This window comes from Eublepharis macularius, chromosome 17 (genome assembly GCF_028583425.1).
Source record: "Eublepharis macularius isolate TG4126 chromosome 17, MPM_Emac_v1.0, whole genome shotgun sequence".
Lineage (NCBI taxonomy): Eukaryota > Metazoa > Chordata > Lepidosauria > Squamata > Eublepharidae > Eublepharis > Eublepharis macularius.
The window spans coordinates 20,257,236-20,272,665 of NC_072806.1; the positions used below are offsets into that span (position 1 = coordinate 20,257,236).

At 44.3% G+C, this 15,430-nt stretch overlaps 1 protein-coding gene across 2 annotated transcripts; it reads right to left on the reverse strand.

The window, feature by feature from the left end:
• Positions 1 to 566: 566 nt before the first annotated feature.
• KCTD7 (potassium channel tetramerization domain containing 7) lies at positions 567 to 14,070 on the reverse strand. Of its 2 annotated transcripts, none has more exons than XM_055001385.1 (6): positions 13,875 to 14,070; positions 9,840 to 9,977; positions 8,912 to 9,101; positions 7,577 to 7,746; positions 4,393 to 4,571; positions 567 to 2,914 (listed from the first exon to the last, which is right to left on the reverse strand). In XM_055001385.1, exons 3-6 carry the CDS (start codon positions 9,053 to 9,055, stop codon positions 2,538 to 2,540), a joined length of 870 nt encoding a protein of 289 aa, XP_054857360.1. In that variant the 5' UTR covers positions 9,056 to 9,101; positions 9,840 to 9,977; positions 13,875 to 14,070; the 3' UTR covers positions 567 to 2,537. The 2 variants fall into 2 exon arrangements, with proteins under 2 accessions (XP_054857360.1, XP_054857359.1); XM_055001384.1 differs by having other exon boundaries at positions 8,912 to 9,104.
• Positions 14,071 to 15,430: the final 1,360 nt, after the last annotated feature.

A 15,430-nucleotide genomic window follows, 5' to 3' on the forward strand; every position in this document is an offset into this window, starting at 1 on the left:
CATAATAAGCTTTAGCAAAAATGCAGCAGATTCTTCTCATTTGGAACACGGAAGGTGTTCTGTACAATTCCTCACATATATTCTTGCGGGCTTCCCCTTCCATTTCAGAGAGAACTGTAGTGGTATGTTGAAAAATCTCAGTAAAAATTCCTTAGAACCCTCTTCCTTTCAGCATCTAGTTGCTTATGGTGGAAACTTAACAGCTCAAGTTTTTCGGTAATTTGTATACAGTACCTATAGATGTCATGGAATATTAATTAAATACATCAAATTTAAAGTGCCCAGAAGCACCCTAACCCTAACACCAAAGGCACTGGAATGTACAGGCCTTATTCTGTAGTGAAGAATACAGCCTGCTCATGCTCAGAGAGCCTCTCTCCTTTAAAAGTAGTGATTATGCCCTGCTTCTACAGGTTTCCCAGTGGTCCCATCAAGGAAAATGACAGCCCCTCCCTCTGCCCATGCTTGATTTCATCTAGCAAGTGCAGTTGGAGCATTAGATCAAAATTTTCAGCCCTGCTCTTAGCACCCTGTAATAAGACAGATTTGAGTTAGGTGATCATATAGAGATAATTTATTGCACAATACTGACACATGACACATTTTAATACAAAATACAAATTATACGTGGGGAAAACAAACATTTTGTACTAGCTTGGTCCACCAGTTCCAACAACCTATTTGAACACAACATACAACTTCTGCCTTCTATTTACATATCTCAGTTGTTTTCAAAGGCATTAAAGGTAATGCATAGAGAAATCTGGATCATATGGTAATTTCCCCTCCCCCACCCCAAATCTTTAAATAACAGTCATAATGAAATCATTTTCCAAATCCAGGTTTGGAATATTTTTTACTAATTTCTTTCTCTGCATAAATAAATAAACGACAGCTTATTTGTACCAAAACAAGGAAATAGCTAAAATTCACAAACTAAAGAATTAGGTCTTCTCTCAAGAACAAAGCTACATTCTTTTAATGTAACTACAAGCTGCAGCTGCATCCAAAAACCCTGTCATTAATGTGCTCCACTCCTGACGCATGAGATTTAATCAGTCACGAATACAAAGAGGTCTTTTGGTCAGCTCTCAGGACTGTGTAAGCAAGTCAGAACTTCAGGGCTGTTGCAGCACCAATTACTTGGCTCCCCACCCCCAACCCCACCCCCGGCCAATGCAGCTGAACCGACTACAGGGCAGTTTGCATGATGTTCTTGGCAGTCAAATCATGGGGTGCGGCAGACTACTTGGTGACCTGTAGCCCTCATGCGGCCTGCGGCCTTGCTGGTGTCCCACTCAAAACATGTATGTGCAAAGGAAGCATATCAGCTAGGACTTGGGAGCTGAATGTTAACATTTACCAAGAGCAACCAAAAAAGCATGATGGGAAGGGAGGGAAGCCTGATGAAGATGGTTAATATGGTTGATGTGGCTTGAGAGCAAACTAAATTCAGGATTCCCTCTTGGCCTTTTGGGATTTTTTGCAGACATAATCAACAGGTAGCAAAGCGGGGGGGGAGGGGGGGACGATTTTTCTCTTGCAGGGAACCAGAGAGAGGCTAGGCTGCTTTTACTGCAGCCTGGTAAGATCAAGCAGCCCTTTTCATAAAGATTTTTCACCCAGAACCCATTCTAAGGCCTTAAATCAGTCTCTGCAAAATGACCTACCCTTATAGAGTTTTTATCCAGGCATTACCAGTCATTAAAGTTTCACTTAGAAACAATTCTTAAAATAAACAGCTCTCTCTCGTTAAAGAACATCATCTACTGAGCTTCAATGCACTCACTATGAGGCATCCAAAAAACAAACCAAAAAAATTGCCCAGTTTGGTCAGAGAAATGGAAATAAGTTAGGTTTCAGCATAGAAAATAATTAACAAATACAGGTTAATTATTTCATTAAAGAAATAATTAAAAAAAGAACCCCACACTAAAAATTCAGTGTTTTGTATTCAGAACCAACACAGATTCATTTTTTAAAGTTATTTCTGAATCGTGACATCTTTGGAATGCATTTCAGTCCTCTGCTTGGTGAAATCATGATGACAAAGTCATGTTGGCAGGAGTGATAGCTAAGTGAGGTAAAGTGCTTGCTGCATACTTCTGATACCACGTGACTAAGTAAAAGCCACTAATTTCTATGGTGGGGGAAAACAAACACTCGGAAGGCTTGTGCAAAAGCACGGCTTGCTGCGGTTCTGCTATCAGCCAGCTCTACAGATGAGTAAAGGTTGGAAGTTGGGATGGGAGGACAGATGTGCAAAGGAGTCCTTCAAAACTTCTATACAACCACATCACGGTATTCTACAGCTGTGATTGTATCCAATACCTTCACTGGCATGCTTCCTTCCCAATGCATTTTTTTCCTTTTCAAAGCCAAGAGTCTGAGGTTCCCATCAGCTGCACTGCAAGAAATGGAGGGTATATTCCCTCATAAGGTAATTTCTGACACAGAATAGCATTGCCGTCCATGGTTGCAGGGTATGTAAGACCAGGAAGATTCTAAACAGGCTCTCTTGCTTTCTGGCAAACAGCCTACCACCACGTAATCTTAAATTCGTAGATGGGACGTTTGCAGTAGTAATGGTTGATAAGATGTTTATCACACACCCCAATGCACTGGTGGTCAACGGTGATGCCCCGGCTAGAGAGGTCCGTCACAATGCAATGGAGGAGATCGTAGACATCCGCTACAGCTTCCCAAGGTCCAAAAGACACATCAACTTCGCAGTGGTGTTCAAAGAGTTTGGCCTCACCCTCGCTCCTCTCGAAGCGCAGAGAGTTGAACAGTGGGCATTCGTAGGGCGTGATGGGCATTTCTTCCTTGAAGACGCAGATCTTCAGCTTGGCAAACCGGGCCTTTCTCTGAATGGCTCTCAGTTTTGCAATCTCAACGATCCGTTCCAAGTGCTCTGCAGAACAAAGTGAAGCAAGATTTGAAAAATGCAGAATGCCTTTGGCAAGACTGAACAAATTATTCACAATAGAATGTAAGAAGCTGCCTTATGCCAAATTATACTTTTGGCCCATCCTGCTCAATGCTATCCCCTCTGAATGGCAACAGCTCTCCAATCTCTCAGAAGAGAAAGGTTTTTTTCCAGGACCTGCTTGCAGTCCATTATCTGGAGATGCTGGGGATTCAACTGGAATCTTCTCAATGCACCTGAGCTACAGACCTTTCCCTAATAAATCTGCCTCATACCGTCAGACTGTCAGCACATTTAGTTTGTCTACTCTGACTGGCAGTGGCTCTCCAAGGTCTTTCCCAGCACCTGGTTAGTCAGGGACTGAACCCTGGGACCTCCCTGCACGTAAAACACATGCTTTAGTACTGAGCCCACCCCCAAGGTATAGCAGCCAATTTAATCATATGAAGTTGTTTAACATCAAGTTAGGCCTTTGAGCCACCCAGCTTAGCAATATCTCTTCTGACTAGCAGCAGCTACGATTATTATTAGTAGTAGTAGTAGTATTTAATTTATAACCCTAACCCTAACCCACAAGCAGGCTCAGGGCGGGTTACAACAAAAATAAAAACACAAGCATAACAATAAAATCACAAATCTTACAATACAGCACTTCAACATCTTCAACTTCTTAAAAGATCGTGATATGGCAAAGCCTTTGCCAAGACTAAAGACTCCAGGAACTGAGCCTGGGATCTTCTACACACAAAGCAAAAGGTTCTATCATCGGGTCACAGTGTCTGAATTCTGCTAATAGTAGTAGCTCTTCTGGAGCGCCAATTTGTTTTAATGGGGCTTATGAAAGTGAGCTTCCCCACTACCTGTGTCCCAGGTTACGGGGGGAGAGCGTGTGAAATTTTTCACACTGGCCTCCAAGCTGCAGGGTAACACACAAGCATAGAAGTGGCATGGATATTTTTAAAAACATGTTTAGCTACCAGAGGGCTTCAATTTTTCCTCTTACTGTTATGTGAAGCATGTCATTTTGTGCCTTTTGAGGCAATTAATCATTTGATGACTCGCTTAGTGGAGGGACAACAGCTCAGCAATAGAAGGATCCAGCTTCAATCCCTGACAGCATCTCAAGTTAAAGAATCTCAGGTGCTGAGGAACACCTTTCTCTACTCAAGCCCTAAAGAACAGCTGCCAGTCAAAGCAAACAAGACTACCTGGACCAAAAGTCTGACTCAATATAAGGCAGCGTCATCTGTTCTCAATCTGCAAGAAAATATGCTACACTAAAGTACGGTGCACAGTGACTGAATACGCTTTCCATTACAATCCATTCTTCTGGGGAGAATTTGAATAAATTTTTTTTTAGAAAAATTCTTTCCATCTTGAAGTCCACTCCCAATTTTAAAATCCAATCATGTACCACATGTGACCTGCCGTGAGACAACCACGCCACGCTGCTCTTGATTTACCTTTGTAATAGGGCATTAAGCCCAAGAAAGCCTGCCGGACTTTCTCTCCTTTAAGGGGCTGGAGCTCTTCTAGGCTGTCTAGCAATGGTCCTAGAGAATAATACTGAGCTTCCTTGTAAACTGACCTCACTCTTTCTCGTGGAGGCAAGTCACCAGACCGCAGAAAGTTAAGCACGTCTCTAAAAACAAAAAAAGGGGAGGTGGTAGGCAGTTACATCATTGCTACATTCTTTCTTCTTTCATGGCACATCATGCAAGGTACTTCAATGTGTAAAAAGGCACATTAGATCTTTCTCTTAAGTTAGCCAGCCCAACAGAAATGCTCTTTTGCAGAATCCACTGTTTGTGTGTCCCTCTGCCCTCAGAGCCAGTCACCAGGAATAGCCTCCTGCAGCAGCACTTCATCTATGGGACTCCCTCTTCACACCTTTCTACCTGGCCTTTGTGGCTTTAGACACCAGGTAAATGTTTTTCCTTCTGTTTAGGTTTCTGATTGGATTTGTGCTAGGAGAGGGAGTTGCCTATTGTTGGACATGTTTCAATAGGTCGTGCCTTAGAACAGTTTTCTGTTTGCACTGTTCCCTCATTTCTGCAATCCTAGTCCTATAGCATTATAACAGAATGTCTTGTGCTGTCTGATTGAACTTTTTTCTGTTTTGTAATCCACACTGAGCCTCGAATGAGAAAGGCAAGTCATAAATGAAGTAAATAAAACAGATAAAGAGATGCTAGCCAATGTCCGTGGTGTCAAATAACCTTTGTTGTGATCATAACTACTTAATTATGATCCCTCCTTCCTATTTATCTGTGTAATTGTTTGTGTGTTTAATCGCTGTTTTCATAATATATGTTTTTAAAAGGTTGTTTTAATGATTCTGTTCGCTGCTTTGGGAGCCCTAAATTGGGTGGAAAGGGGCAAAAAAGTTATATAAACAAACAACTTTTGATTTTTATAGCTTATGTATTCTGTAAGCCGCCTTAGGGGCTGGCAGGATATCAGTCTTCCACACATCTTCAGAGCAATCCTGAACAGAGTTACACCCTTAGAAGCCCACCAACTTCAACAGTTTCAGACAATTTGCTTGGGACTGTAGTGTTAATAAATCTGTAATGTTAAGTAAACCATTTAAACATATCAATTTTGTTCAACAAAAAAGGTGTCCCCAATTAATGAGGAAGTAATTTTTTTTTATAAATATCAGAAATACACATATTTTAAATGCTTTTATAAAAGCTGCAGTTCGGAAAAAACACCTTAGAAGAAGCTTTTCCCCTGCTCTCTCACCCAGGATGGAATGCCCCTGTTACATTTTCATCCTGCCCTTCCTCTGAAGGGCTCAAGGTGGCATGCTTGGTTCTCCACTCTTCCACTTCACCTTGCAAGATTGTGCCTGCTATGACACAGCTGTGCATCATCTAAACAAAACAAAGGAGGTACACTTTTTTTTTCTGGAATAAAACAAGCATCCAGTGGCACCTGGAAGACTAACTTTATTCCTGCGTAAGTTTCCATGAGTCACAGCTCACTTCTTCAGCTTCACTTTTTGCTGCAAACTAACATAGTGACCCATGTAGAATCTTCAATTTTTGTTTGGGAAGCACTGTTTTTACTGATGTGCAAGTTTCATCAATTAACTGAAACACACACAATCAGTCAAAGTGCAATTTCTTTAATCAGGTGAAAACATGTCAAAGGTTCAAATGTAACCTCTGATGAAACATCCCCCAGTGAAGTGGAAAAGAGCTGGCTCAATTGCTCAGGCAACCCACGCAGCTTCTTCAGCCATGTTATGTTCAGATAATTTCAGATGAGTAACTGTATTTGTCTACAGCTGAAGAAGACCAACTAGATTTCCAAGGTATGAGCTTTCAAGAGTTGAAGCTCCCTTCATATGAGAGCTTTGACTCTCAAAACTTGGAAATCTAGTTGGTCTTTAAGGTGCCACTGGATCGGGATCTTGCTATGTTCAGAGGTGCAAATGTATCAGACAAGTGCAATCTGCAAAGGATACTGGGAGGTACTCATAGAATCTGCTGCAGCCACCTATGGGAGCAAAGCATCTTGGGCCAGCCCTAATGGGAAGTCTCTCAAGAGAACAGGATTGTTTTAATGTTTGCTTCAGAGCTTCTATCCCTTTCTGCTTTAAAATGAGAGCTAAAAAGAACAGACAAGCCAAGGTCTAGTCAGATAGCTGACTTGGCAAGACGATGGCGGTACACATTTATTCCAACAGGAAGGTGAGTGCTTAAAGCTGATGAGGCACCCTTGAAGATCCTGTTTCCAAGGCCAAAGGCAGCCGAGTCATTTTGAGTAATCAATCCTATTAGTGGCCACATGCTGCATAAACAAAGAGCACCTGCTACTTGCCTCCTGATTCTTTCTTGTGATCAAAGTCAAAGCGCAAAGTGAAAAAAAATCAAATGGCACCCCGCTTCACCTACTAATATGGGGCACAATCCACTAAAACATTCCCATGTGCAAGCTCCACTGAAATTAGTGAGAACTATGGTGCTCTAATAAAGTGGATTGTGCCCCGCACATCAGATTTGTCTCCCACCCTGTTGCCCTCACTGGCACTCAAAATCCACTGCCTCTGGTAGTTGCTCATGCTGCCTTGTGGGAGGCTTGACTCCTCCAATGCTACATGAACATATCAACAAAATTTGATTTGATTCACTACATTGTATCCTGACATTTTGGACAAGCACCTCAGTTGAAAACATGCACAGCAAAGCTGGTTGGCAGCATCAGAAAGCTCAAAAAGGTCAAATAAAAGCTTGCTTTCCCAAACACTTTCACAAAGATGTCCTGGCAGTCTTGACTACAGTTGTCCAGCTGCTACTGGCTGGGATTCTATGACAGTGTGTGTGCCTATTGTCCCCAAAGAATTTATTTACTTTATATCCCCTCTTTTCTCCTCAAAGAGGGGCCCCAAACCACAGCATTACAACTTAAAACATTGTCCATTTTATCCTCACAACCACCTGTGATGTATGTTAGGCTGAGTGTTTGCAAAAAACTCAAGGTCACCCAGCAAGCTTCCCTGATAGAGTTAGGATTCAAACTTGGGTCTCCTAGATCCTCAGTGGAAGGGCACAGGGGCAAAGAACTCACTCTACCTCCAACATGCAAAATAATATCTTGTTCATGTATGCTTCATATATAAACACAGCAGAGACATACCCAAAGTATGTTCCATCTCGGTCGATAAAATATCTGCCTTCAGCATCTGTTGGGATATAATGCCTGCCGCTAAACATGGCTGACAGCATGGTGTCTTCATAGCGTCTCAGTGTTGACAGCCTGGTTGTGAAATGCATGCCTCCAACATTCAGGGGAACCACTTCAGGGAACTGGAAAGAATAACCACTTATCACTCTTCAAAACTGACTCAGCAGTAGATGACCTTGTGAAACAGGCAAGGGGCCAAGACAGAGAGGAGGAGGAGACAGGGAAAGATACGCAGGTAGAGTTAGAGCGGTCAAGAGATCAATTGCAGGTGGTCAGCTGCTCAGCTTCTCTGTCTCCAAGAGCTGTCAGAGCTACAGACTTTAGGAATGTTTAGTCAACAAAAGACACCAGGCCTGTACAGCCTGTGTCCAAACTAAACACAGCCCACCTGGGCCTCAATTAGCTTCCTGTCTCTGCTACCTGGAAGGCCACAATACATTGGAAGTGAAAGGAAACAGGCTCACTTGAACATAATGTATACAAGTCTAGAATGCTTTGTCACTCCACCCCATGTTCTAAATATTCAAATAAACAAGTTGGGACCCCGTGAAGAATTACAGGAGCAGGGCGAAATTCGGAAGTCCCACCACTCCTCTCAAATTTTCCCTCTCTAAAATTATCTAAGCTCACAGGAGCTTGAGTAAATATATTTCTCCTCTTTCTTTCTTTTTCCTTTGGGTGATATTCAACTGCTTTCAACATTCCCCCATTCTGACGCATGCTCAGTTAAGGGTCTCTTTAGTTTTTTCTTTTGGTTAATATAACTGCGAAGTCCCCTGAGTAGGTATAGACCCATACCTTGCCTATGCGTCGCTCATTTTTACTGCTCTCATCATCTGAATGGGAGCCTGTCACTTCGTATTAGATAGTTCAAGTATACAACTAGCTACAGCGTGCGCCTGATGCTTGAAAAACCTTTATTACCAGAAGCCTCAAAAATATGAAGCATAACATGAGATAAAAGTTAGATACCTTATTTTAGGTACTGATTATTTGGACTTCTAACCCACCCCATCCTTCAGATTGCAACAGGTAACATAAAAAATAAACATCAAGGCGCCAAAATGTAAGGGAAAAAATTAATGTATGCATTCTTCCTGGTCCCCACAAGTCAAGCAGAATAGATGTCTTGTATTGCATGAAAAAGAATCTGGTAACAAGGAGCTTTGTAGACACGGGGCAGCCCCTCGCAAGCGATCAGGTGAAATAATTTCCAGGGCATTTTTCAGTTGATCCACAAGGCAGCAATAGGAAAGGCTCGATGGGTTCTAAAAAAGAATCACTGACCTGCTGCGGAAGAAGGGACAGGGAATGCTCTGCCTGGGTAGCCGTCGGGGTGGCCGGCTCTTGGAAATCATCTTCTGCATCCGAGGTCGACATGGCATCGCCCGGGCGTCCGCTTGCTTTGTTCTGCCCTGTGACTACAACCATCCCTCTGACTCTTGTAACCGGGTCTGCTGGGCAAGCAGCCGTGGCACTGCTGAGGTAGAGAGACAGCCCATGGTCATCTGGGTACCTTCCCTTACTGAAAGCAGGCCATTGTGGGGCAGCAGGTTGACAGAGGTGCTTGGCTCGCTCGCATCAATTGTTTATGTATCATTGCTATTCTCAGGAAGTGAGTCACGAGCAGGACTGTTATTATATCTGTCATTACTGAGGAACGCAAGCTGGAAGGGATCCTATTTTGCACGGCAGCACTAAGAAATCTCCCTGTCAGATTTCACAGCCAGCGAGTCCCTCACACAGCCAGTTTTCGTTGGCTGCCTGACTGGCTCAACCTGCTTTCAGCTGCAAGGCTGTCATTTGCTAGCTAAAATACCGCCTGCTAGGAGTGGGGAGAGACACACCTGCTGCTGAACAGCCATTTGACAATTCCCCAGGCTGTCATAAAAGCTGATCACTGACTGGTCAGTTGGACCTTGGCCACTGCCCTGCTTAGGCGTTCCTAATGCCACATTGCAGTCTAACTTGTTTCAAAACAGACAAATCGAAGTACCTTTTTGCCACTCTGTAGCTATTCACAGACCTCAGCAAGCATTATCAACACTATTTAAATAGTTTGTTTAAGACTAATGGGAACTGTTCTTGTGGGACAAAACTACTAGCTACACAGGCATCATGCATTCAAAATCAGATTTAAACAGCCACTATTGCTAGACAGTTGCTACAATCAGAAAAGGAGGAGAAGGAGATCGAAGTATAAGATTTGTTTAACCTGGGTATAGATGTGCATGCAGAAGTTGCTCGAGCCGATATTTCCAATCATTTCATTTCTTGGTCACCCTGAGACATTTCAGCACGCAGAGCATAGCATCAGCCTTGCCAAGAGCCAGCTACACAATAAGGTGTCTTCCTAAATATTTAAAATGAAAATAAGTCTGGTTTTAGTAGGATTCCCTCCAACCACCTCCATTTCACTCACATACATATACGAAAACATTAAGCTGCCTTATACGAAGTCAGACAGTTGGTCCATCAAGGTCAGTATTGTCTATTCAGATTGGCAGCAGCTCTCCCGAGTACCAAATCACATACCACGGACTGGACTTGGGACCCTCTGCATCATGCCAAGCAGATGCTCCCCCACTGAGCCAGGGCCCCTCCCTCTCAAATGCGGGTGGCCAAGTGGCAGCACAAAGCCCCCAAACCTCTTTGATCTGGTTCCCAGCAAGCACATCAAGTTTTAATCAAGGACACAAAAAATGTTTGCAAGGAAAGGTGGCAGGGGGAGATGTTTTCAGGGAGTAAACAAGAGATTGCCCCACTTTGATATTGAGACCTCTATGGGGTTTAAGACTACCTGCAAACATGAGGGCCCCATAAAAGTGAAAGCAGCTCTCATAAGGGAGTCAGCTTCTGTTGCAAAACATTAACTTCCAGCCCCCAGTGCTCTGGATGGAAAATACAGAAACCAGCCAATCTGGCTCTGTATAGTTCAGAACAGATTTGATAGGGAAATCTTAGGCAGGTTTTTTATTGTACTATTTATTATATGCATTGTCATGTTTTTATTGTGCTGGTTTCCAATTCTGTAGTCTTCCTGAAGTCTCAGAGAGAAAGATGGACTACCAGTAAAGTAAATAAAGCAAATCACCATGCTGCCACTAAGTGTCATGCAAATGCAGAACACAAAGACAGACTCAGAGTTGCCTATAAGCAACAGAAGCTCCAGCTATTGTATAACAATGCACACAAAATATTTTATCCACACAGCTTTGAGAACTGTCCCTAACGTAATCCATCTAACCTAATAGGACAAATAATATAATTTTGTAAACTGCTGCACCATATTCACATTCATAAATTCTCTTGATGACCATTATTTCCCATCTACCCTCATGTCTGCTTCTGACCAATCAGAATAAGCCTCACTGCACATTTTGGGCACATTTCTATCTTGTTCCTTACATTTGGACCCCAAACTGTTCATCCTAGGTCTTGTCTGAGTTCAGCACATTTGTTTGTCTTGCCATAACAAAACAAAGTGAGCATTAGATCACTTTGCCTCATCTAACTGATCTCATTACAATGACACAACTTCTCCCAATTTACAAATAGCTTCCAAAGAGATTACTTCCTTTGGAGTCTTTAGCCAGCACTTTGCCTCATAGTTATTCTAACTCACTGCTTAACTAAATAAGCCCCATCCTTCTAGATTTCCTTAATTCTATAAGGACAGTGATACACACGCACCCCAAAACACTAGAAGTGCTTCACTGGAGGGATCCTTCTAATTTGCAGTGATTAGGCAGAACAAACAGACAGTCTTCTTTCCAATTGCTTGGGAAAGAGAACTGTCCCAAAAACATCCCTCACTACTTTTCTAAGCTGCTGGACAGTGTTAGGCAAAAACATTGACGCTTCTTCTGACGCTCTCTGGTCTTCTAAAATAAAGATTCCAGCAGCATGCAAAATCTCCCTGGCTCCTGGAGATGCTTAAAAATGCAACAGTAGTAGCGCACGAATTTAAAATATTTTTCCAGCCCCAGTGTTCTGCAGAGGCTCAATTTATTTTGTCGATTCATTTCTAGATGCTTCCAGATGAGCACCGCCTCTGTATTTCCCCACTTCAGCTCATAGTAGCCCTGCCTGCCTGCCCACTAGCCAGTGGGGCTGTCTTCATCAGCTCTAACACCTGCTACAATCCAATTTGGAAAGCCCCAAGAGGCATCTCCTTTTTGCTTAACTTGAGATACCCATGCCACGACTCATGAAGCTACAGCCCAAGAATCTCAAAAGAGAAAACAGGGACTTCTTTCTGCAGCTACCCACCCACAATCTGTGAGACAAGTTGAGCCATAAATCAACGATTTGCTTAAAAGATGGATCAGCATATGGCAGAAACAATCCATCATTCGTCCTGAGATTCTAAATAAATCAGCACAAACAACTTGCTGACAGCAGACTCAAAATACATCCAGGGGGTGTTCTGGTGCTAGGCAACTGCCATTGGGGCCACCTCTTCCTCCAGCCATAAGGGACATAATTCTGCTGCTCTGTCCACGGAGAGCTGAGCAAGGATCACAACACCACCACCCTTACCCAGAGGAGCCTGGGCGCAGGTGTGTCTCCACACAAATGATGAACAGAAAGAAGCCTGAGGCAAGGAACAGCTACATCGGCAAAGACACAGGCTGGAAATCACATCAAGCGTGAGCCGCTATAGCAACTGGCCAGCATCCCTGTTGTACCCCACAAGTAAGCTGGACATCAGATGTATACCTAAGTTGCAAGTGAGCCACAAAACTTGCAACAGATCAATAAAAGCCTATGTAGTGATCCTGTCACTTTGCCAAAGGATTTGCAACTTCTCACCTGGCTCCTTTCTGCAGGGCACATGCTCCATTCAGAAGAAGCTGGAGCAAGAGTTTGGCTAGCTCCAAGGAAAGATATTTGTTCCCACCTGTAAGACAAAGGCCACCCTGTTTCTCATCACACACATGCAATGGGTCACAGGCTGCCATCGAATGGGCAAAATATCTCTCCCCTCAAACCTAGGTCAGTTGGGCAGAGAGAAATAATGATCCATAGCCTGTTCCTATTATTCTGGACCAGTGAGAAAAACTTGGGCCTCCCTCAGAGAAAAATAACAGGCCTCAACTTTATATCCTCATTCCAAGAGGCAGCACCCCCTCTCTGTTGCCAAAGAGGATCAGTCACCCTCTACCCAGCACTGAGCTAATTAGATTTAAGGGAAAGAGAGGGGCCACAGCCTGATTTTGCCTCCCCCACCCAACCAATGGGGCATATGTGCGTGCTATGGACCATCAAGCCACTTCCGACTTATGGTAACCCTATGAATGAAACGCCTCCACAACATCCTATAATTAACAGCCTTGCTCAGATCTTGCAAACAGGAGGCTGTGGGTTCCTTTATTTAGTCTATTTATTTATGTTTTTTATAGTCAGTGAGAGACTCAAGGCAGATTACACAGCGTGGGTCAGTATCGTCAATGTCAAAGACATTTCAATAAACATCCGAATACAAATACAAATTTGCAAACATTAAAACTAGCACAAATCCAATACAGTGTCAAAGAAATGCTAAAACAGATGAAAAGCAATTCTGAGGCCGACACATTAAACCACATAGAAACTATCCATCAGGATCATACTCACAGCAGCAGACAGTACATAGTGGTAAAGCCTATTGTCCCTATCCCTTTACTTAGGCAAACCATCTCATTTTGGATAGTCCTCTTTTCCTACTGCCTTCCTACTTTCCTAGCACTACTGACAACAGGGCACAGGAGGACCCAGTCTGAAAATTAAGGGAAAGATCTTGATCTCCCCATAGGAAGATACAGCAATACCTTTTTGCATGGGAAGTGGGAATGGGGGCAGCTCTCCTCCCCAGCAATTGGGGCAAAGCTCCTCCCCTCACTCCTTCTCCCCACTGAGCAACGGGCAGAAGCCCCAAACTCAAAGGGGCAGGAGCTGCATGGGGAGGAGCTTATCTGTCCACCTCTGGTACTGTGGCACTAGCCACGCCCTAAAGGGGTGGAGCTTCACTCCATGCCTCACCCCCGAATGGGAAGGATACACACTCCACTGTATGCTAATGAAGCACGGGCCACACCCCAAAAGGGGAAGAACCGAAGCCCGCTTCGGCCCTATGCTAATAAGGCAAGGGCTTTCCCCCTCAGGAGAGGAGGGGCTTCAAGAAGAGCCACACAACGCAACGGCCGACATTGAGGGCGCGGCCCAGCTCGCTGATGCGGCCTGTCTTCAGGCTCGCCTTCGCCCTTACCTGCTCTAGTTCTTTTCCACCCCGAGCCTCCGCCTCAGGAAGAACGGCAGCGCTCCTCCTCCTCTCCGTCGTTCGTCCCTCACGGCCAGGCTGCCTCAGGCGCAGTCAGTGACGCCCTTCCCCCACCCGCGGCGACAACCGTCCTGCCTCTCGCGCGCACGCGCGCGACTCCCCCGCCGACCCTCCATCCGGGTACTTTCGGGAGCTGAAGCGAAAGGGAGGGGGGCAGAAGCAGTAAGCTCTTGCTTTCGGCGGGTCGCCATCTTGGCTCCAAAAGAACTCCTCTGTCTCTATGGGAACCAAACGCGGCAGGCGCGGGGTGAGATTGAGCGAGACGGTGGGCGGGGCCTGCCTGAGGAACGCTCCTCCCAAAGGCCCACCGTTGGCTCAGAAAGAGGGAGGGGAAAAATACCGCTGTCTCTATGTCAACCGGATAGCTCGCGCGCTCTAAAGAGTGGGTGTGGCTCGTGAGGGGCACGAAGCGGAGAGCTGCGTAGGCCAACGGTTTTGCTAGTCTCCTTGGCAACGGGGTGCAGCTGATGTTAGTGGGGCCTGGATCTTTTCTAGTGATGGGGGACAACCAACTTCTTCGTTTTGTTTGCAGACAGAGTACTTTTGTTCTTCCCTCTCTTACCCCGCCTTTAAAAATAACTTTAAAAACTAGGCAGAAATTCTCTAAGGGAAGCTTTTCCCAGCATGGAGATTCCATGATGGGGAAAAGCTTTACTTGTCAAATTTGCGTGGCTTAGTAGGCAGACCAGACATAAAATCTGAGGGCAACTCTAACAAGCAGTAGCTGCAGCCAGGGCATCCTGGATATTTAGTGGTTGTGCAGAAACAACTGTCAAATTCGCCCCCCCCCATGAGAGATCCTGGAGAGATTCCTAACCTTTTCCCCCACATGTATCTGACGAAGAGAGCTTTGACTTTTGAAAACTCATTCCCTGGAAATCTAGTTGGTTCTTACGGTGCTACTGGACCTGAATCTTGCTCTGTGATTAAGCAATTAGTCCACACATTATGTACCCAAGTTTGAGCCTTAGTTGTGACTCGATTTGTATTTTTTAATGTTCCTATGAAACACGTAATTAAAATAAGGAATTCACTGCCATGAGATGTGATGGTGGTCACTAGATCAGATGCTTTTAAAAGGGAGCCATAGAGACAGCGATATTTCCCCCCCTCTTTCTGAGCCAACGGTGGGCCTTTGGGAGGAGCTCCTCTGTCTTATGAAGACAAAGTCTATTATTAACAGCTATTACCTGTGATGGCTAAACAGAATCTCCATATTTATAAGGAATATGCTTCTGAATACTACATACAACGGACAAACAAAACATTGCTAAGTGTTACTCAGCTGCTGCTTGTCATGTAGTAGGCTCTTCCCTATTCCCTCTCCTCAAAGATAGATTGCTTCTGAGCATGGAGGCTCAGCTTCAGTTGTCACACTCAGGATCCGTTAAGAGAGGTGCAGCTGCTGTTCCATCAATCATTTCATGTGTTTTCTCCAGTCAGGTTGCGTATCCACACAGTCCAACATCTTTTATGGTACAAAA

What these genes read in the sequence shown, in the direction of transcription:
- KCTD7 (XM_055001385.1), bottom strand. Translation starts at nt 9,055, where the DNA reads ATGGTTGTAGTCACAGGGCAGAACAAAGCAAGCGGACGCCCGGGCGAT. An exon ending in TGTCCCTTCTTCCGCAGCAG is followed by an intron (nt 7,747 to 8,911) that starts GTCAGTGATTCT and finishes TATTCTTTCCAG; the next exon opens with TTCCCTGAAGTGGTTCCCCT. An exon ending in CGAGATGGAACATACTTTGG is followed by an intron (nt 4,572 to 7,576) that starts GTATGTCTCTGC and finishes TTTTGTTTTTAG; the next exon opens with AGACGTGCTTAACTTTCTGC.